At 40.9% G+C, this 23886-nt stretch overlaps 1 protein-coding gene across 1 annotated transcript; it reads right to left on the minus strand.

Moving 5' to 3' along the window:
- Positions 1–7045: 7045 nt before the first annotated feature.
- On the minus strand, positions 7046–22399 carry LOC112223925 (vacuolar protein sorting-associated protein 26A-like). Its single transcript, XM_042305837.1, has 5 exons — positions 22395–22399; positions 20613–20719; positions 20318–20402; positions 19942–20152; positions 7046–7087 (listed from the first exon to the last, which is right to left on the minus strand). Exons 1-5 carry the CDS (start codon positions 22397–22399, stop codon positions 7046–7048), a joined length of 450 nt encoding a protein of 149 aa, XP_042161771.1.
- Positions 22400–23886: the final 1487 nt, after the last annotated feature.

The following is a 23886-nucleotide window of genomic DNA, read 5'->3' on the forward strand; positions in this document are numbered from 1 at the left end:
TAAATTGTACACAGCGTTAGGCGAAGAGGGAAAGATGCTTGTGTGATTCAGCATCAGCATCACAGTGCCGTGAGTGAGATTAATTGGACTCACGCCAGTCAGTAAGTGTGTTGCTGAGTTTGCTGCAGAGTTTGGGGAGGGAATGTGCACCATGGTTCATTGTGTACATAATGAGCCTCTTACAGTGGTGTCAACCCGTGTTAACAGCGTTCAGATCCTCAGCGCCAGGAAGCTGGTCTTCAGGCACAGAAGGTTTGTGGTGATGGATTGGAGGGGGGCTAGCATCTGCAGATGCTGTTGGAATGGCAGTTTGGATGTCTGAATGGCTCATTAGAAAACAATAGAATCCACAATGTGCCATACGTCTCCTAATCAAAGAGTGGAATTGAGAGAGAGCACATTTTCTGCCAAATAACAGAGAAACATGTTGCTGTTGCTAGGATTTATTTGGTGGAGAGAATAGTACACACTATACACAGAGTGTATAAAACACTAGGAACACCTGCACTTCCATGACATAGACTGACCAGGTGAATCCAGGTGAAAGCTATGATCCCTTATTGATATCCACTTCAATCAGTGTAGATGAAGGGGAGGAGACAGGTTAAAGAAACATGTTTAAGCCTTGAGACAATTTAAACATGAATTGTGTATGTGTGCCATTCAGAGGGTGAATGGGCAAGACAAAATATTTAAGCGCCTTTTGGCAGGGTATGGTGGTAAGTGCCAGGCGCACCAGTTTGAGTGTGTCAAGAACTGCAAACTGGTCCACCACACAAAGGACATCCAGACAACTTGATGCAACCGTGGGAAGCATTGGGGTCAACATGGGCCAGCATCCCTGTGGAATGCTTTCGACACCTTGTAGAATCCATGCCCTATCGAATTGAAGCTGTTCTGAGGGAAAAGGGGGGTTGTATCAGAGGTTGGTTGTCTCAGGGGTTGGTTGTCTCAGGGGTTGGTTGTCTCAGGGGTTGGTTGTCTCAGAGGTTGGTTGTCTCAAGGGTTGGTTGTCTCAGGGGTTGGTTGTCTCAGGGGTTGGTTGTCTCAGGGGTTGGTTGTCTCAGGGGTTGGTTGTCTCAGGGGTTGGTTGTCACAGGGGTTGGTTATCTCAGAGGTTGGTTGTCTCAGGGGCTGGTTGTCTCAGAGGTTGGTTGTCTCAGGGGCTGGTTGTTTCAGGGGTTGGTTGTCTCTCAGGGGCTGGTTGTCTCAGGGGTTGGTTGTCTCAGGGGTTGGTTGTCTCAGGGGTTGGTTGTCTCAGGGGTTGGTTGTCACAATGCATATTATTCCCAATCTACAGGGTGCTGTGTAATATTTTTAAGGTTAATATGTGTGAATTATTTGAAAGAACTCATCCAACTGGTCAATTCATGTCAGCATGTAAAAACATTGAGGTGAGGGGAATTTGTATTTTTCATAGGTGAAAGTTTTAAAAAATGTGTCTTGGTATTTTCTTTATAAATGTTTGGAGTATCCATGAAGAATTGTGTTTCTTGAAAAGAGGAAAGGGATAGCCACATTCCAAACCCAATGCTTTAGTTGTTAGGTCAAGCCATGTGGTACCTGGCATCTTAGGGTGTTTTCACACATAGTTCTGAGCTACAGTTCGAATCAGAGTTCAACTATTTGTTACATTGTATTTTTTTCATATGGTCCGGTTGGTTTCACATTGCAAAATGTCAAACAAACTAAAATGTGTAAACAAAACCACGTGTTCATGCAAGTCATTTGTTTAGCCTATTGGTGAACAAAATCTCATGTTAACTCCATCTATGATTATCAAGAAGCATAAATTGTGTCCCAAACTTCATATTACTTCCGCTTTGGTTTTCCAACAACATGCGGGAGGAAACAGCACAATATATTCAGTAGCCTATATATTCAGTAGCCTATATATTCAGCAGCCGATATATTCAGTAACCTATATATTCAGTAGCCTATATATTCAGTAGCCTATATATTCAGTAACCTATATATTCAGTAACCTATATATTCAGTAGCCTATATATTCAGTAGCCTATATATTCAGTAGCCTATATATTCAGTAACCTATATATTCAGTAACCTATATATTCAGTAGCCTATATATTCAGTAACCTATATATTCAGTAGCCTATATATTCAGTAGCCTATATATTCAACAGCCTATATATTCAGAAGCCTAAATATTCAGTAGCCTATATATTCAGTAGCCTAGCAGCCTATATATTCAGTAGCCTATATATTCAGCAGCCTATATATTCAGTAGCCTATATATTCAGTAGCCTATATGTTCAGCAGCCTATATCCCAAGTTTTGTCAAACACCCCTAATCTCATCGAATGCGCTCATAAATGCACTGCTACTCAGAGAATGTTTCAGATATACAGTATCAAGTTATGGTAGGCTACTGTGTGCATTTCATAAAATGCTCTCAGTCAAAGAACTGCTAATACTGCACGCCTCTGGTTCTTTTCCTATGTTTGGTCCTGACTGTGTTCTCATCTCCAGCAAACCGTACCACGGTACTAATGGACCGAGACCACCCTTTTTAAACGAACCACGTGCGTTGTTTGGTGCGCTCCCGAGTGCAGAGAGTGTTCACACCAGTCCAAACGTTTGTCGCATGGAATGTGGGGTTGGTTGTCTCTATCAACGCAATCATAACCATTGTCACTTGTACTATACAATAAATCCCAAGGACTTTCATGATGTTGCTTTGAAGACCTAATTTCCCAGTAAACATGAACACTTTTGGCCGGCAACAAATGTGTTGGGAATATGTAGTATGGAGAGCGTTGGGAAGATGTGTTTGGAGAGCGTTGGGAAGATGTGTTTGGAGAGCGTTGGGAAGATGTGTTTGGAGAGCTTTGGGAAGATGTGTTTGGAGAGCGTTGGGAAGATGTGTTTGGAGAGCGTTGGGAAGATGTGTTTGGAGAGCGTTGGGAAGATGTGTTTGGAGAGCTTTGGGAAGATGTGTTTGGAGAGCGTTGGGAAGATGTGTTTGGAGAGCGTTGGGAAGATGTGTTTGGAGAGCTTTGGGAAGATGTGTTTGGAGAGCGTTGGGAAGATGTGTTTGGAGAGCGTTGGGAATATGCAGTATGGAGAGCGTTGGGAAGATGTGTTTGGAGAGCGTTGGGAAGATGTGTTTGGAGAGCTTTGGGAAGATGTGTTTGGAGAGCGTTGGGAAGATGTGTTTGGAGAGCGTTGGGAATATGCAGTATGGAGAGCGTTGGGAAGATGTGTTTGGAGAGCGTTGGGAAGATGTGTTTGGAGAGCTTTGGGAAGATGTGTTTGGAGAGCTTTGGGAAGATGTGTTTGGAGAGCGTTGGGAAGATGTGTTTGGAGAGCGTTGGGAATATGCAGTATGGAGAGCGTTGGGAAGATGTGTTTGGAGAGCGTTGGGAAGATGTGTTTGGAGAGCTTTGGGAAGATGTGTTTGGAGAGCGTTGGGAAGATGTGTTTGGAGAGCGTTGGGAATATGCAGTATGGAGAGCGTTGGGAAGATGTGTTTGGAGAGCTTTGCACATTGGGAAGACTGTAGAATTTAGAATGTAGGCATTCTACACACATCTGTAAGACATCTTGCCAATTAGCAAACAATGTCTAAACTGCATCTTCTCAATGCATCATATACTATATGTCTGTTGGTCAGCGGTATCTCTGCTATGTGGGTTTGTTGCCTCTCTCACGCACATTTTTTTTCTGGCACACACCCACACATGTGCAAACACACACATACTGTACACACACACACACACAGATTTACTCAAAATGTAATATGTTGTTCTCAAGGCATAAAATACTGAATTTTGTCAGGAATACCGTTCGATATAAGAAAGTCTGTTTCTAAGACAGTGTGCTGTATTGCTTCATTTCCTATTACAACAGGAAGAAGCTACTTGCAAACATTGTGACCCCATACTGTGTGACATCCAACAATGCAATGGGACACAAGTGGACAGAGTATGTTTGATTGCTTATAATCCATGTTGGAATAAGATATGAGGAATAAAAAGTGTCCCTATTTCAACCCAAGACCTTGGTCTTTCTATTAATGTTGAGAGATATACTGGTGCTGAGAAAATACACACGAGAGTAAAAAGTGACAACCAACCCTGGTCTCTCCTGGTCATTTGGATGTAATGACTTCTGTCCATGTTGATCATTCCACTACTTATTTGTACAGTAGGCCTACTGCTTTCTACTGAATTGTGAAACAAATACACAGATTTCTAGAAATCCATTCCCAGGTTGATGCTCACACAGCGTGCCATAAAACTAAATTATTGAAGAAATCCATGTGCTCCCAGCTCTCCAGCAACGTTGAACTTTTCAGCCATTCCCATCAGTGAGTGACCGTGCTATGCTTTGAGGCATAAGCCGTGCTGTTCTGCTTGGAGTAACTGTCTGAGAGGATCTCCTCACTGGGTGAGCAGCCAGAGGCTGACTGTCCAGGTAAGTGCTTGGCAAAAGGCACTTGTCATGTGCAGTCGTGCTCTATACCACGCAATTTTCTAAAGGTCTTTGACACGTGTTTGCTGTTCTCAGATCGCATTACTGCTGGTGGGTTCCTACATTAAGTCACATCTTAAAGTAAATTGTCAAGTCTCTCCCCGTCTGCTTTTTAAGTGAATAAACAACTTGACTTTAGGAATGGGCTGTATTTAAGTTTCTAGATGTGTTAGATATGACTAGCAACAGGTTAATAAAAAAATAAAAACAATCAAGATATTTGCCCAGTTCCATCAGTATGGAAGATTCTGTGGTAACACTTCATTTTGTGTCTCTCTGGTTTTATTTTGTCAATTTTAACATATTGTTGTTTTCAGAGAAGGAAATACAAAGCATCACATTACTGTTTTACCCATGGCTAAGCAACAATTGTATTTTATATCTTGGCACATCGAGATAAAAAAAGCAAATTTAATGCTTGTGTCTAGTTTTTGATCACAGATATAGGTAATACGGTAATACCAATGTCCACATTCTCTCTAGAGAAAGAAAGGCAGACTTAGGTGAAATAGTGTAGTCTGTCAAGAGTTGGGAAAAGCTCTTTGTTAAAGGAAGGGGAAAACTGTAGCATAGGACTCCCTCTGTTTAAGCATGAATGCAGAGGTGCTAGAGCCTTTAGTACTAGTTCAGCTTTAGAGTTTCTATTCCCTATCAGGTTTTTATTTAGCTAGGCAAGTCAGTTAAGAACAAATTCTTATTTACAATGACAGCCAAGGAACAGTGGGTTTACTGCCTTGTCCAGGGGCAGAATGACAGATTTTTCTCATTGTCAGCTTGGGGATTTGATCTTGCAACCTTTCAGTTACTGGCCCAACGCTCTACCCGCTAGGCTACCTGCCACCCCAAAATGGCAGGTAGATAAATGTAAAAAATCCTGCAGCCTTGGCACACACTAGCTGTCTGACAAATCAGACTCATAAGTCACTGCTGTTGGATTAATGTTCATGTCCATAAAGTTCAAACACTCCTTAATGAATGCAGAATATCTGCTAAAGGTATTTTATGCTTGAAGACATTCAAAACTATGGAAAGCAAAAAAAAAAAAAATGAATTGCACCCTCTCATCTGTCAATGCTTTCTGACCATGAATTCCCATTGGACGAGGTGGTGAGGAGTTCATGTGTCACACCCCCATGCATGCACACACTTTTTTTTGCCAGGCAGTGAGCCATTAATGTCTGAACAATAGAGTAATGATATGATACTTTTGGATGGCTCCCAAAGGTAGAATTCACTTTGTAAGAGAAAACAAACTGACTCAGAAGTCACACTTAAATGTCAGAGGCCAAGTCAGAACTGGTCAGGTCACAATTGAATGTCTCAAAAACAACTCCACATGCTTAGTGCACTGTGAAGAATGCCACATCAATGGTCAAAAGTCGCTCTCCACTACTGATTGTCATCATTACCAGTGAAGAATTGCGATCATCGCTATTGGAAAGGCTAAGACAGTCTTTAGTGACTTCTCAAGCCTTAATAATTAGACTTCTGCTACTGCTCTGGTCTCCAACCCTGTTATCTTTGACAATGTGGGAACATTGAGCCCAGATTCTGTTTACCAGATGTTAGCATTTGACATTGACAAGAAGAGGATTCCAATATGAACCTGTTGATCTCTGAAGAAAATGTAATTTTTAAGATGAGGAATTCTATGCAAGCAACCTTCAGTGAAAGAAAAAGGCACATTATTTTGCCATCAATCTCCACAGATAAAATAACACATTCAAAAACACTCTTTGTTTTGACCAAGCCTTATCTTAATTTGATGTTTTCTGTCAGTATAAACTGCTGAAATACTGATACAGTGCTTCTCAGGAGCACATAAAGCCCCAGTCAGGATTTGCTGATGCTGGCCATTACGTACAGTACAGGGAGCTAAATGTAAAACATGCATGAGGTAATGGCAACACTTACAGCTCTGTTGAACAGCATAAACACAGAATGAATGTGGTTGAACAGTTGATGACCCCTTCGTTAATGGTGGACAAATGCATGGCCCACTGTTGGCAGCTCAAAATGTTGTTGGTGTGCGCGATGGACCACACTCTGGGCTTAGAGTTGGAGCAGATGGCTGGAAAGATGTATAGTACATTCCCAATGGGCACAGATGTCAGTTTAACGTCTAGTTTTGATTTATATTTGGTTGAGTTGCCAACGTATGTGAATTTTTACGTGAAATCAACAATATCATGTCACCATGTCACTGGATTTAGGTTAAAAGTTGGGTGAAAAATCGACGAAAATGCCCTTATGACTTTTTGCAAATCCAATTAGTTTTCCACGTTGATAAAATGTCATCGCATAGATTTTTTGTTGTTGAAATTACATGGAAACAACGTTGATTCAACCAGTTTTTGTCCAGTGGGTTATTAAAGATGTTCACTTGAAGTTGGTAATGGTGCTCCATAAGATACTCCCTTGTGTTAAATTTGTACTAAGGATGCTCTGAAGTTGTAACACGACTTGGCTTGCTACTTGGCTATCTCTTTAAGATGTTTTCCATCCAGGTTCGCTTTATCTTTCAGAATTCCAATAGCATATTGGTTTTCTATCAGTTAGTGACATCATTCCATTGTTTCTCCTTCATGTTGCCCTGAAAGGGACAAGCAGCTTTATATTTCTGATTTGTGGAGGATATTGGAATGTCTGCCTCAGCTATCTCCGATAGACCTGTGACGGAACACTTCATTTTCTAGCGTTGTCAAGGTGCAGCGTTTGAGTGCAATCTGATCTGGGCTCAAACAACCTCTCCCATTTCACCACAGAAAGCATCCCCTGAATGTCAACCCCCTTATACATACATTTCTACCTTGAAAGGCTTAGAATTGCCATTTAATCTTAGCTTATTTTGTCTGAATGGCACACTCTGAACAATGCCTGTGTTCCAACACAATGGCACATACACATACAGTATATACAGTGCCTTCAGAAAGTATTCAGACCTCTTGCCTTCCTCCACATTTTGTTAGGTTACCGCCTTATTATAAAATGTTAAATAGTTTTTTTCCTCTCATCAATCTACACACAATACCCCATAATGACAAAGCAAAAGCTGTTTTTTTTTTACAATGTTTGCTAATTCATTAAAAATAAAAAGAGAAATCACATTTACATAAGTATTCAGACCCTTTACTCAGTACTTTGTTGAAGCACCTTTGGCAGAAGTTACAGCCTCGAGTCTTCTTGGGTATGACTACAAGCGTGGTACACCTGTATTTGGGGAGTTTCTCCAATTCTTCTCTGCAGATCCTCTCAAGTTTTGTCAGGTTGGATGGGGAGCGTAGCTGCACAGCTATTTTCAGGTCTCTCCAGAGATGTTTGATTGGGTGCAAGTCCGGGCTCTGACTGGGCCACTCAAGGACATTCAGAGACTTGTCCCAAAGCCATTCCTGAGTTGTCTTGGCTGTGTGCTTGGGGTCATTGTCCTTTGGAAGGTGACCTTCGCCCCAGTCTCAGGTCCTGAGCGCTCTGGAGCAGGTTTTCATCAAGGACCTCTCTGTATTTTTTCTCCCATCTCCACAGAGGAAATCTGGAGCCCTGTCAGAGTAACCATCGGGTTCTTGGTGTCCTCCCTGACCAAGGCCTTTCTCCCCCGATTGCTCAGTTTGGCCGTGCGGCCAGCTCTAGGAAGTGTCTTGGTGGTTCCAAACTTCTTCCATTTAAGAATGATGATCCCTGCATACACTATTCTATATTATTTTGGTTAGTGTGAAAATAACGGGTATACTCCTCTCAACTGTAGATGCTTCCAGTTTGCAGTTTTCCTACTAAGTAAATAATGTCAACAGCACTGGTGAATGCCATAACATTAGCACTTCTCTGTTAATGTTTCCAGCAGTGGTTGTTCAGATGTAGCATCCTAATTTAAGCCAGTTTTCTACAGCAGGAAATAATCATAAACATAAACATGAAATGTGAATTATTATGTGGATTATATTTAATGGACATTTTTGTAGGGGTTGCAAAAAAAAGTCATAAGGGAAAATCTAAGCTGAAATTTCAAAGTGGAAATTACAAACTTCACAAGGCTTTTTAAAACTCAAATACACTACACTTTTTTATATGTCCTGCATTGCAGAAAAGTTATCCTGCAACAGGGTGATCAAATTAAGATCCTACACCTGTAGCTGCAAGGTAAAGGCAGTGATCTGTTTATGGTTCCAGTAGTGGTTGTATGACCACTCTGCAAATCAAATCGGAGCGAGCATTGATGTATGGCTTATTTTGAGCTCAGCTATGTACAATGTGAATGGCCCACATGGCCTTGCCAGATTGTGGATTATAGGAAATCAAAGACATGGAACCATATCTTTGATGTAGCCTCACATCCCCCCTGTTAAACAGTGAGAGTGTCTTGAGGGCCTGTGTGAAAGGAGGGTCCACAGCAGCCGACTGCAACCTCACAGTGGGATGACAGACAAGTAATACCAAGGCAGCGTCAGGATACTCGAGGGTAAATGGAAGCTATTGAGCGATCTTGGAAAGAGGGAGGGGTATTTGCCAAGGTTAGTAGATTTGGTGGTCTGTAAACCAATATTAGACAGGCTAGTGCTGCAGACTGATATCTCTCCAGATGTGACCTATGCAAGATGGAAGGGCAAAGGATCAGAATTGTGTTTGCGGATTGAATCCCACTCGGATTGATTTGCTTTGCAGAGGGTTAAGGGACGATGGCAGTTGGTTGGCAGTCTGTTGGTGGACTGGTTTATTTAACAGGGTGTCATGGTGGATTTGACCTAGCAACTAGAGACGAGCAGCATGTCACATCAGGGATGAGCATCATACCACATCAGGGAAACAAACGTGAATCCTGATACGCTACACCCTAAAACACAAACCTAAAAAGGAAATATGTTTTTATTATGCATGAGAAAGAAAGGTTTCCATGTGATACTGGAATTCTAAAAATGATAGTCAACATAAACATACTACTCTCTGCTAGACTCTTGCCTTAAAACTATAGTATACCGTGCCAGTCTGGCGAGACACAGTGAAGGCTGTAAACCAAACAGCGGAGAGCATGGGCATATGGGAAATGGCTGAAAATGGATGACAACAAGAGATTAATTGCTGACAAAATCAGTAAATCAAGGGGGAGAAGTCCAAAGGGAAGTGGAACGGCAGCTGTACATCTCAATGGTGGGCAACCTGATGCACTTGGCAGGTGGTTGGTCTATTCTCAGTTTTCTACATCACAATGTGTGAACAATATAGCGGTGGAAACAGTAACATAAAATAAAGTGGTTCCGATGTAGGATCTTAATTTGAACCAGTTTGCAGGAAAATATTCCTGCAGCAACAGGAAATGTGAATTATTATGTGGATTATAATTAATTTTATTTTTTATTTTTTTATTTCACCAGGTAGGCTAGTTGAGAACAAGTTCTCATTTGCAACTGCGACCTGGCCAGGGTAAAGCGTAGCAATTCGACACATACAACAACACAGAGTTACACATGGAATAAACAAAGCATAGTCAATAATACAGTAGAACAAAAGAAAACAAAAAGTCTATATACAGTGAGTGCAAATGAGTTAAGTTAGGAAATAAATAGGCCATGGTGGTGAAGTAATTACAATATAGCAATTAAACACTGGAATGGTAGATCGGCAGAAGATTAATGTGCAGGAAGAGATACTGGGGTGCAAAGGAGCAAAATAAATAAATAAATACCAGTATGGGGATGAGGTAGGTAGATAGATGGGGCTGTTTACAGATGGGCTATGTACAGGTGCAGTTATCGGTAAGCTGCTCTGACAGCTGGTGCTTAAAGCTAGTGAGGGAGATGTGAGTCTCCAGCTTCAGAGATTTTTGTAATTCGTTCCAATCATTGGCAGCAGAGAACTGGAAGGAAATGCGACCAAAGGAGGAATTGGCTTTGGGGGTGACCAGTGAGATATACCTGCTGGAGAGCGTGCTACAGGTGGGTGCTGCTATGGTGAACAGTGAGCTGAGATAAGGCGGGGCTCTACCTAGCAGAGACTTGTAGACTTGTAGATAACCTGTAGCCAGTGGATTTGGCGACGAGTATGGAGCGAGGGCCAACCAACGAGAGTGTACAGGTCGCAATGGTGGGTAGTGTATGGGGCTTTGGTGACAAAACGGATGGCACTGTGATAGACTACATCCAGTTTGTTGAGTAGACTGTTGGAGGCTATTTTATAGATGACATCACCAAAGTCGAGGACACAGAGGAACAGAGGAGAAGTATAGGATAAGGGTACGGCTTATAGTAAAGACTATACGAACTGGCCGTCTAGCACGTTCAGAACAGAGAGTAAATGGAGCAGGTTTCTGGGCACGATAGTATAGATTCAAGGCATAGTGTACAGACAAAGGTAAGGTAGGATGTGAGTACATTGGAGGTAAACCTAGGCATTGAGTAATGAAGAGAGAGATATAGTCTCTAGAGATGTTTGAACCAGGTGATGTCATCGCATATGTAGGAGGTGGAACAACATGGTTGGTTAAGGCATATTGAGCAGGGCTAGAGGCTCTACAGTGTAATAAGACAGTAATCACTAACCAGGACAGTAATGGACAAGGCATATTGATATTAGAGAGAGGCATGCGTAGCCAAGTGAACATATGGGTCCAGTGAGTGGTTGGGCTGGCTGGGGACACAGTGATTCAGACAGTTAGCAGGCCGGTGCTAACAAGCTAACAGTTAGTAGGCCGGGGCTAAACAAGCTAGCAGTTAACAGGCCGGGTTAGCAAGCAAGCAGTTAGCATGGGTTAGCAGTTACAGACCGGGCAGGTAAGCTAGCAGTTAGCAGGCCGGGGCTGGCAGCTAGCAGTTAGTAGACCGGGGCAAGCTAGCAGTTAGCAGGCCGGGTTAGCAAGCAAGCAGTTAGCAAGGGCTAGCAGTTAGCAGACCGGGCCCGGCAAGCTAGCAGTTAGCCGACCGGGTTAGCAAGCAAGCAGGTAGCAGGGGCTAGAAAGTTAGCCTTTGGGGGACGTCGCGATGGGGGTAAGTCTGTTTTTGCCTCTTCGTGCGGTGACGTCAATAGACCAGTCGTGGGATTAGTAGGGTTCCAAGTAGCTCTAGGTAGCTAGCAGGCCTAGCTGGTTAGCATTGGGCTTTCAGCGGGCGTCGCGCCTGAGGGGCCTGTTGGAGTCCTCGGGTAGATTATGTCGGTATTCCAGCGGGGTTCCATGCCCCGTACCGGCTGTAGAAGGGGTCCGGATATTGTAGCCCAGGATACTGGATACATACCCAGGATACATACTTCGGTGGTAGCCCGGGAGTATACTTCGGTGGTAGCACAGGAGCCCTGGCCGGGCTAGCTTCAAGCTAATTGGTGCTTGCTCTGGGATGGAAACGCTAGCCAGCAGTAGTCATCCGGGATTGCGGGTTAGCTAGTTGTGAAGATCCAGATGAAAATGTTCAGTTTGCGGTAGGAATCCGGGGATAAAAATAACAGGCCCGTTATGCTCTGGTTAGAGTCACGTTGTTCAAACTGACGAGAGCTTTCCGAGCTGAGGGTTAGCTGATGACCGCTGGCAATGGTTTGCTAACTGATAGCTGGTAGTTTTTTAAATTAATTTTTTTACCTTTATTTAACTAGGCAAGTCAGTTCAGAACAAATTCTTATTTTCAATGACAGCCTAGGAACAGTGGGTTAACTGCCTGTTCAGGAGCAGAACGACAGATTTGGTGAGGTGGGTTGCAGGAGAGTATTTAGATGTTGATGTTTAGCAAAATATTTTAAGGGATATGTGACGAAAAAGATTTAAAACAATATATACAAGGGACACGACAGGACAAAGACGTCTGACTGCTACGCCATCTTGGATAATCTTAATGGACATACATGATCAAAACTATGTGGACACATACTCGTCGAACATCTCATTCCAAAATCATGGGCATTAATATGGAGTCGGTTCCCCAATTTTACTGCTATAACAACCTCTACTCCTCTGGGAAGGCTTTCCACTAGATGTTGTTACATTGCTGCCGGGACTTGCTTCCATTCAGCCACAAGAGCATTACTGAGGTTGGGCACTGATTGGCGTTCCAATTCATCCCAAAGGTGTTCGATGGGGTTGAGGTCAGGCCTCTGCACAGGCCAGTCAAGTTCTTCTACATCGATCTCAACAAACCATTTCTGTATGGACCTCGCTTTGTGCACGGGAGCATTGTTATGCTGAAACAGGAAAGGGCCTTCCCCGAACTGTTGCCACAAAATTGGAAGCACAGAATTGTCTAGAATGTCATTGTATGCTGTAGCATTAAGATTTCTCCTCACTGGACCTAAGGGGCCTAGCCTGAACCATGAAAACAGCCCCAGACCATTATTCCTCCTCCACCAAACTTTACAATTGACACTATGCATTGGGGCAGGTAGCGTACTCCTGGCATCCGCTAAACCCAGATTCGTCCATCAGACCGCCAGATGGTAAAGCGTGATTCATCACTCCAGAGAACGTGTTTCCACTGCTCCAGTTGTGACCTTTCCAAAAAAAAAGTCCTTTCCACACGCAAAGGTCTGGAGGTTGGATGTGCTCTCATGCTGGTTTCAATAGTCTGAAGCAGTGGTACATGTCTTGGCTTATTCATTATTCTAGTATTAACCCAAGCATATCCAGGGTGTTATATAACAAACTCCCCAACACAGTTTTAACAGTACTAGGCTACATGGCTTATGTGTAGAAAAACATATGAAGATTTAAATGGTCTCTCTCAACATACTGTTGACTCTCTTGACATCATTTTGGGGAGTCAGAATTATTATCATCCATACTTCCTCAAATGTAACATATTAACATACTTTTATGACTATATACTATTTGATCATAACTGTAAACTAAAACTTGAATGTTTTATTAATCTATGAACATATTTTCATTGGCATTGATTACAGACGTCTCTGGCTAAAATTGCTTTAGTGCAAGATGTTGTGACGTAAGTGACAACCCCAACTGTTGTTAAATTTAGTGTACATCTGGCGAGGTCTTCATTATACCCTGATTGAGTGGTCATGAGGCAGTTTAATGGAAGAAGTAGAACATTCTCATCAATCTCACCTTTTCACAATTCAGATGTAGGATCTTAATTTGATCACCCATGTTGCAGGAGTAAACTTATAGTGTATTTGAGGTTTAAAAAAGCTTCTGAAGTTTGTAATTCCCACTTACAAATTTCTGACTTGATTTTCCCTTACCAAAAATGAATCAACCCTTACCAAAATGTCCCTTAATTACAATCCACATAATAATTAACATTTCCTGTTGCTGCAGGATTTTTTTGTCTGCTGTTGCAAACGGTCTCAAATTAAGATCATACATGTGTCCTGCACATCTATCTCCATGACAATGGTGAAATACAGCCTACCAGCTGTGGGGAGGAGAGAGACTGCAGGAGTGTGCAGCTTTTATTTAGAAGTTTTGCCTCCCGGCCTAGTCGGTGTCACCTCTAAATACAAAGTCTTTAGTTGCATGGTGGAAGTCCTTTTTTTCAGGAAACCCCTTGTTGATTTACGTTATAACCCCAGATTCTGCTATTTCGAGATAAGAGTTCTAAGGCAGAATTAGTGATGCTGTGAAAGGAGCATAACGCTGCAGTCACCAAAAGGCTTCCACCTCTTTTTGTCTCTGTGTGCGGCGGTCATAAATACAATGTTAAGGCAGGCCAGGGGCCGTCATGTCTAATTAGCTACAAAACAACCTTCCTTACTGATCCTTCCCTATCTCCTTAACATTCTCAATCTATACAGTGTGTTAAAGGGATACTTTGAGATTCTGGCAGTCAAGCTGTTTTTCCAGCTAGCATATACTCCCATACCTGTAGACTTCCAGTCATTACGCTAATACTAGTTAGCATTGGCTCACAAAACTATGTCTAACTTCCTTCATACCGCACGCAGAGACATAAAAATGGTATCCATGAGTTAATCTGAAAAAATTGCTTAATTGCCAGAGTCTCGCAGTATCCCTTTAAGCAAACTAGTGTGGGGGCAGTAGGATATGAATGCTTCCCAAGGGTACGCACCAGTCAGTTACAGGGTACTGGAGTGTGTCCATATAATACAGCTTAATGTTGAAATAATTGGCAATGTATTAGAGACAAATGTAAGAGTATTAACTTGAGTCACCTTAAATGGCTTTTTGAAGTTCCCCTGATTGACACAATGTGAATCTGAATGACTATTGGGGCCCCACGTTAATTGAGTTGGAATATGTTGATATTCAGAGAACCATGTCGTGTGTTAATGAATTCTTATCTGCAAAATTCTTTCAGATGAAAATACTATGTGTTTCTTTTTGCAGTAATGTTCAGAAAATAATAATTATTGAAGAAAATATATTGGAGTCAAAAAATATTGACACTAATTTGCGATAAAGAAACTGTGATGTGTATTTATCTATTCATTTGAATATAAAAGCTACTAGTTTCTTTTCAAGTTTTGCAGTGATGACACAGCCACGTATTCATCAGAAAATACATAAATCGGCACAAACATTCCTCCTCCCCCGTTGACAATGCTCAGCAAATATACCAAATATATAGTTTATCAGTAGCCTAGGCCTAGGTTGGAACATTGAATTCCCCTCACAACTTTGTTGCTGCATCTTCCAGGTTAGTGCCATTTGAAACTATGATGACATTTTTTTCCATTCACTGTAATTGTATTACTAGGATTGGAAAGCATATCAAATGGTTGATCAGAGTTTATAGAAATATATTTGAAAAAACACACTGAACCAGACTGCTGGTCTCAAGTCATTGATGACTGAAAAAAACTTTGAAAAGGGAACTGTGCTTCACCTATAGGAAAAGGATTTTGAAAGCCATAGGTTTAAATGGGTTACCAGAACCCAAGGACACTGTTTTTTCAACTGGACATAGCAGAGCTTTATCTTTGAGGTTTTTCTGAGATAGGATTCCTGCATTTGTATGGAAGACAGGGTGTAGCATGACATTAAAAGCTAGACGGACGATCTTGAAAGATTCTATCCTCAGACCACAACAGGAGAGTAACTGTAAATCTAAGGCGAGAGGCTTCATCTGATGTTTTCCCAGGGTAGCTTCAAGGACACTATTTGTCATTATGTTTCCATATGAAGCCTGAGGAGAAAAAAGTGGTTATAAACATGACATTAAACTGAACTAAACTCTGAGGGCTTTCAAATGATGTTTCAGACACCTCGGCCAACCTTACCCATAAATATCAGAGGTGCGTCAATAGATACAAGATTTTTAGATGACAAATAGTAGGGGTATACCTGAAAACATAAATACAAGTCATTCAACCCATGTCCTTTTTCCTGTTGGTATACCTGAAAACATAAATACAAGTAATTCAATCCATGTCCACTTTCCTGTTGGTATACCTAAAAACACGAATAGAAGTCATTCAATCCATGTCCTTGTGATTTACTATTGACAAACCAAGATTGTACAACATGTCGTGGTTGATTTGATCAGTCAGGTACTCAAGTTGCATCATCATGATGATGTGGCCGGTGACACTGCTTCCTGAAAGTCCAATAGGTCGTTATCAATAAAGGATTACAGTACTGTGCAGAGTGTTCAATTTGGCTGCTGGGGGGCAAGGACAACTATGTGCAGTTTACAAGGGATCGTTAAATAAATGTTAGAACTATTTGGTTTCAATATCATCACCTCTTGAATAGCATAGTCAGGACTACACATTTCTGATTATTACACATTTAGCTCTATCATCAGAGTGGTACATCAAGTAACCGAATGCTTTTCGTGATCAGTAAAACATCAACTGATCATGTCATTTCAGATATGTGCAGGTATCCTCAAGTAGCCTATCAATTTGGCATGTAGCTAGTCAACTAGCTAATCAAACGACGTGTCATTTAGCTTGCCTCATCAGGGATTAGGCTTTTGGAAAGAGCTTGACATCTGCAAGTTGTCAGTCGGACTTCTGTCAGCACCACTATAGATGACAAGTGAATCAAACAATATTTGGATATGGCCATCTAGTTTGTCCCCTGGAAGTTAGCTTGTTAAGTAGCCATATTGATGTGATCTGTTATTATCTAGCTGGCCAAATTGACATGGTCCATCAATCAATGTAGCCTATCATGTCTGTCAGCAGCAATCGTGATTGAACACTATTAAAAACAATGTTGAAAAGGGGATCATTTTAGTTAACTTTTCTAGGTAGGGCTACGTTGGTTGGAGAACACAAGTACTTGCCACTATGTTTAGCCAACTATACAAAGTTTCTACCGGTAGCTTGCAAAGTTAACATTACATCGGCAAATGGACCCTTCTGCTGCTTGACAGGCAATTAAAGCCAACAAAGGATGGGAAATGAATCAACACCACTCATACTTGCAAGGTATAGTTAACTTTTATTTGATATCACTCAAATATCAAATTGATTGTGAGGCTACTCCTACGTATCTGAAATTACATGATCAATGGATGTTTACTGATGATGAAAAGCATGTAGTTACATGCTGCATAACTCTGATGATAGAGCTAAATGTGTGCAGTTGTTTTGCATGGAATAATCCAACTTTTTTTTCCTGACTTTGCTCTTCAAGAGGTGATGACTTTACAACCAAATAATGAACATTTATTTAACAATCCTTTGAAAACGGCACGCAGTTGTCAATGATTTTAGTGGAACTGGTGGTCTCCTTGCCCCCCAGCAGGCAAATCGAACACTCTGTACCTTATTGCGCATTTTACTGATAACAACCTATATCTTGGAAACTTAACTGCTGTCATGCAAAACATTTTGGGACTGTATCAACAGTGGACTAATGGTACAAAATACCAAAATATAGTTTTTTAGCGATGATTAAGATGATTTACTTTCCTTCTCAAACACCTGGTTTAAAATATTGACTTTGTTGTACTAGGAATGCATACTGTAGTTACGGTTAGTATTTGAGGTGTAACATTATTCTACAATGCATATGACAGTTCACAGTACATACAGTTACATAGTGCTACTCTCAGTTTGCTGTGAAACCACTGCAAATCAAGGCCTGATTTTACTATAGTGGTTTCATTCTCTGTTCTGCTCCGATAACCTTTTAAGACTATACAAAACCCTCCCTTTAATACATAAGACATTGCTTGATGCTTTCATAATGAAAACAAATAGTACCCTCTGTTGTCGTGTTACACATGGTTGTTTTTATGGGACAAGTGGTTCTTTATGTCCCTTAAGATATCACATTATGTAAAGGAGAATGGATTTCTGCATGAGGTGCTGTATGTCTTTATTATGTACTGGACTCCCCTTTTAACAACACCTGAAGTTAATTTAAAATTTTTTTTTTTTTACCAAATACCCATTGTCCCTGTACTGTAGGCTACCTGAGCCCCATTGTCCCTGTACTGTAGGCTACCTGAGCCCCATTGTCCCTGTACTGTAGGCTACCTGAGCCCCATTGTCCCTGTACTGTAGGCTACCTGAGCCCCATTGTCCCTGTACTGTAGGTTACCTGAGCCCCATTGTCCCTGTACTGTAGGCTACCTGAGCCCCATTGTCACTGTACTGTAGGCTACCTGAGCCCCATTGTCACTGTACTGTAGGCTACCTGAGCCCCATTGTCACTGTACTGTAGGCTACCTGAGCCCCATTGTCACTGTACTGTAGGCTACCTGAGCCCCATTGTCACTGTACTGTAGGCTACCTGAGCCCCATTGTCACTGTACTGTAGGCTACCTGAGCCCCATTGTTACTGTACTGTAGGCTACCTGAGCCCCATTCTCCCTGTACTGTAGGCTACCTGAGCACCATTGTCACTGTACTGTAGGCTACCTGAGCCCCATTGTCACTGTACTGTAGGCTACCTGAGCCCCATTGTCACTGTACTGTAGACTACCTGAGCCCCATTGTCCCTGTACTGTAGGGTACCTGAGCCCCATTGTCCCTGTACTGTAGGCTACCTGCCCCATTGCCCATTGTCACATTGTCACTGTAGGCTACCTGAGCCCCATTGTCCCTGAGACATTCTTAGCAGTACGTTCAGTAAATTGTAAAAAAAAAAAAAAAATCATATTTGACTGGTGCTGATCCTCCATCAGTAATCAGCCACATAATTAATCACGAACATAGAATAATTACTCAGAGATCTGTAATGATCTGCACTTCATTTAACTAAGTATAATACACCTCCATTGATTAATTACCGCTTGTTATATAATGAATTATGATAGACATTTTGGGAGTCTGAAGTTTCTTAGCAGGAGCAAGACTCACTGTGCCTTCCAGGTATTACTTACTACATGTGACTCTTGCTACAGTGTGCAGGTTTTTTCTGGATCAATAAGGGGCTTATGTGGTGGGTGTAGTAGGGGGTGGGGCATGGGGTGTGGCAATGGGCGCGGTCAGCCCAAATTTCAGAGATCATTCTAGAGGACCCAATCTTGGCTGTGTAGATTATTTTTTTTGCATTTTTAACCCAATTTTCTTCTACACATTTGTCTGTGGAGCTGAGCAAAAATGTTGCAGTTTTAAAGCAAATATTCATAGTTTCTATGCCTTTTGCCATGGCTAATGCTCAAACATAATAACAAAATCAATACTGCTAAATTCATTGTTTTTGGAATTTTGAATTCTCCCTGATTGTCTAGCTTTTATTTAGGTGATTGTTAGTTCTCAAAGATTATATTGCTACAAAATATATAGGTCCATTATATTTTCTACTTTTCTACTTCTACTTTATATCTGTTATATACTTTACATATCTTAGTCGTTTAAGTTTACACTGGAAGTGTTTTCCCATCCTAAAATGATGTCTATATATACAGTGCCTTCGGAAAGTATTCAGACCCCTTGACTTTTTACACATTTTGTTACGTTACAGCCTTATTGTTACATTTTTTCAATCGTTTTCTTCCCTCATCAATCAACACATAATGACAAAGCAAAAACAGGTTTTTAGAAATGTTTGCTAATTTATGAACAAACAACAACTGAAATGTGACATCAACATAAGTATTCAGACCCTTTACTCAGTACTTTGTTGAAGCACTTTTGACAGCAATTACAGCATCGAGTCTTCTTGAGTATGATGCTACAAGATTGGCACACCTCTATTTGGGGAGTTCCTCTCATTCATCTCTGCAGATCCTCTCACGTTCTGTCAGGTTGGATGGGGAGCGTTGCTGCACAGCTATTTTCAGGTCTCTCCAGAGATGTTAGATCGGGTTCAAGTCTGTGCTCTGACTTGGTCTTTTACCAAATAGGGCTAGCTCCTGTATACCACTCATACTTTGTCACAACACAACTGATTGGCTCAAACGTATTAAGAATGAAAGAAATTCCACAAATGAACTTTTAACAAGGCACATCTGTTAATTGAATTGCATTCCAGGTTACTACCTGGATTCAATTTGTGTTATTTCATAGTTTTGATGTCTTCACTATTGTTCTACAATGTAGAAAATAGTCAAAATAAAGAAAAACCCTTGAATGAGTAGGTGTGTCCAAACTTTTGACTGGTACTGTATATAGTGTATCTGCAGTCTTGGAACAATAACAACAGACTGGTAAATGGAGGTTGGCTTTGATGTTCTGTACCTGCTGTTTGAAGTATCTCCTGTCCACCTCATCCACTAGCACCAGGTTGAGGAAGCACGGCACAGAGAACTTCTTGTTGACGTCCCTCATGGTGGCTGTCAGGTCGTAGCTAGCCAAAAATTGGACTCTCCTAAGAGCGAAAGAATAGGCATGAAGAGGATTGTGAAACAAGATCCATGGCAAGAAGAGACAGATGTACACTAGTTCTGAAAACATTATGCTGCTTTGGTGGGGTGGAATAACAAAATAAAATAGATAAAATGAAATAAAAATCATAATATTGGGACAAAACAACACCATATTGTGCTTACCTTTCACAGGGGCGCCATCCATTATGTCGTACTTGGCGACAGTTTCCGTCTCTGTAGTTGTGCTAGGCCCTGCAAAGGAATGTCACATGACCAAATGCATACATTTCACAATGTTCTTAAAGCAAACGCAGAGATTACAGGGCAGTGTTACGTTTTCACAACATTTGAAATCTGAAGAAACTGGAACATTCAATTAATTTAAAATAAAAATGTTATTTAAAAGCGTAACATCTTATGCCATTTTAAGTGAACTATCCATTGAAGTAAACGTCATCTCACCTATTCCAGTCATCTCTTTCTTTATCCAATGAAGTTCCTTGTGCTGGATTTTGATTCTCACCAGAAGGAAATAGATTTTACCCACAATGACATCTTTCAAGTGGTATCTGAGAAGACAGTTGAGGTCAGGTCAATTTATATATTTATAATAATGTATATATATATAACTTCTATAATCATTTATTTAATTTATGATTTCTGAATTCTGAATCTGAAATAGATTTTGACATGTATTTGCTACTGTGCTATGGTTTGAATGCATAAATGTCGTATAGTGGTATATATAAACTCAGCACAAAAAGAAACGTCTCTTCTTCAGGACCCTGTCTTTTAAAGATAATTCGTAAAAATCCAAATAACTTAACATATCTTCACTGTAAAGGGTTTAAACACTGTTTCCCATGCATGTTCAATGAACCATAAACAATTCATGAACATGCACCTGTAGAACAGTCGTTAAGACACTAACAGCTTACAGACAGTGGACAATTAAGGTCACAGTTATGAAAACTTAGGACTCTAAAGAGGCCTTTCTACTGACTCTGCATAAGAGTCAGTAGAAAGAGGGAACTTGCAGGTGCCTTGGTGGAAGAGTGGGGTAACATCTCACAGCAAGAACTGGGAAATCTGGTGCAGTCCATGAGGAGGAGGTGCACTGCAGTACTTAATGCAGCTGGTGGCCACACAAGATACTGACTGTTACTTTTGACATTGACCTCCCCTTTGTTCAGGGACACGTTATTCAATTTCTGTTAGTCACATGTCTGTGGAACTTGTTCAGTTTATGTCTCAGTTGTTGAACCTTGTTATGTTCATACAAATATGTACACATCTTAAGTTTGCTGAAAATAAACTCAGTTGACAGTGAGAGGACGTTTATTGCATACATTACATGGCCATACATTTAGTCTGTGTGGAATGTTATCAATGGTCAGGGCATGTGTTTACTGTAATTTAATTTTTTAAACATTTATTATTTAATCTTTATTTAAGAGGAGGTCATGAGAACCGTACCAGCATACAACACCATGTGCATGAGACGTCTTTTCTTTTCACGGTGACATTTCAAAGGATTTCCGATACTTCAGTTTGTGACCACTATTGTGCATTACGGCTTGAAATAGAAACGGCATAGGCTTTTGTAGTTATACTAACCTTGGCTTGACTAAACATAAACAACATTTTGGAGACTATATTTTAGATATTTGAACCAACCTCCACAGCAACCACTTTTGAAAGATACAACCTTTACCTTAGCTTTGCCTAAAGGAACAAAGAAAGAATCCATGTTCAAAGAAATCAGTGATGAATCTGTTTCGCCCTTTGAGGTGTTCCTTTTAATCACTTAACAATTAGTCTCTTTGCCCTTTGAGGTGTTCCTTTTAATCACTTAACAATTAGTCTCTTTGCCCTTTGAGGTGTTCCTTTTAATCACTTAACAATTAGTCTCTTTGCCCTTTGAGGTGTTCCTTTTAATCACTTAACAATTAGTCTCTTTGCCCTTTGAGGTGTTCCTTTTAATCACTTAACAATTAGTCTCTTTGCCCTTTGAGGTGTTCCTTTTAATCACTTAACAATTAGTCTCTTTGCCCTTTGAGGTGTTCCTTTTAATCACTTAACAATTAGTCTCTTTGCCCTTTGAGGTGTTCCTTTTAATCACTTAACAATTAGTCTCTTTGCCCTTTGAGGTGTTCCTTTTAATCACTTAACAATTAGCCTCTTTGCTCTTTGAGGTGTTCCTTTTAATCACTTAACAATTAGTCTCTTTGCCCTTTCACTCACCTCATGCACACTTACTGTTAATTCATCACTGCTTCTGTTTCGTCACACCAGCGGGTCCCCTCTCCCACTCTGACATTAAAGCCTTCCACTAAACCCTTTAGACCCACATTCGGTTTCCCGCATCCACAACACGGGTGAAGGTCTGTCTCAATCCGATCCAGCTTCTCAGCACTACCCTCATATCTCCGCTCACATTCTGTTGGCATTTATTCCCCACACAAAATCCAATCAGAATCAGTTGGCCTCAAGTCCTGGCACTGGTTCTATCATGCCACAACTGCAACTCTCTCCTATCTTGCCATGTGTCCCTTTCACAATGCCTGTCGTTGTGGCAACTGTGTCACTTCCAATGGTCTTTGTGGAACCTACAGCCCGTCCCAGACATTTGTCCACTGACCTACTGATCCAATTTGACCTTCTGGCATTTGACCTTCTGTTAACATGTAAATGAGAAATGTAGTTTGATGATACTAAAAAAAAAAAACATATTTTGAAACTTGTCATTATCCCTTATGTTGTGCTGTGGAGGCATGTACTGATTACGGTTGACTTCATTTCTGTCAGTTGGATTTTTCAGTGGGCACATCAGGTCAACAACTGTGGCTCATCATGATTTTACCTAGTTGTGGTTTATCTCTACTTGAGTGAGTGAGAGTTCATTGAACTGTGTGCAGTGACCTTTTTAGTGGTTGTTTGTGTTTGAAAAGGTGGTTTCGGATCTCTGTTTGGCCTCTGTGAATACAGGTAACAATTTAGATCCTGAGAATGCTTAAGCATGTTGTCATTTTCCCAGAGATAAAATTAGAGTCCTGAGAGGGAATTAAAAAGAAATAATGCAATCCATCTCCCTTTCTCTCTGTCGGTCGCAGAAACTCTGAGTTTGTTTGTTTATGTCAGTCATGCATTATTGAGCAGCGCTTTAAACATTACCACTCTCCTGTCATGAGAACCAGCATCTTCTCTGTTCCAGGGTTGAAGTACAGGTGTAGGATCTTAATTTGACCTATATTGTCATTGCAAAATAATCCTGCAGCAACAGGAATTGAATGTTTAGTCCATAATGTTGCTTGATCGGTGGTTAGGGTATTAGCTGGCCAAAAGTAGGTTACATTAGAAGTGTAATATTACTAATATAACTGTTAGTGTGGGTTTTCAGTGAATTGATGTACATCAAAAAACTAATCTGCATTTTCTGTGGCACAGGGAAAAGTCTCAGCAACAAAAGAGCGATCAAATTAAGACCGTACATTTGTAGCAGGCTTAGTTCCAACGAACAAACATGTTTACCTACACTTTGGTTCCAAAATTAATCATAAATTAATGCATTGGTTCATTTCATGCAGTAGATTGATGTGTGTGAGAACTTTCATGAGCGAATGAGAAAACTAGAATCATACTCATTGGAAAGGGATCCTTTCCCCTCCATATTTTCAAATGTTGTATATACTAAGTTTCAGAGTTATATTTGCAATGCAAATATCCTTCAATAATA

The sequence above is a fragment of the Oncorhynchus tshawytscha genome, linkage group LG25 (genome assembly GCF_018296145.1).
Source record: "Oncorhynchus tshawytscha isolate Ot180627B linkage group LG25, Otsh_v2.0, whole genome shotgun sequence".
Classification (NCBI taxonomy): Eukaryota; Metazoa; Chordata; class Actinopteri; order Salmoniformes; family Salmonidae; genus Oncorhynchus; species Oncorhynchus tshawytscha.

Excerpts from the sequence above, each read along its gene's own strand:
- LOC112223925 (XM_042305837.1), bottom strand. Across the intron at positions 20,403-20,612 it reads GAAAGAGATGACTGGAATAG|GGCCTAGCACAACTACAGAG; the intron begins GTGAGATGACGT and ends ATTCCTTTGCAG. Across the intron at positions 20,153-20,317 it reads AAAGGTAAGCACAATATGGT|GAGAGTCCAATTTTTGGCTA; the intron begins GTTGTTTTGTCC and ends TTTCGCTCTTAG.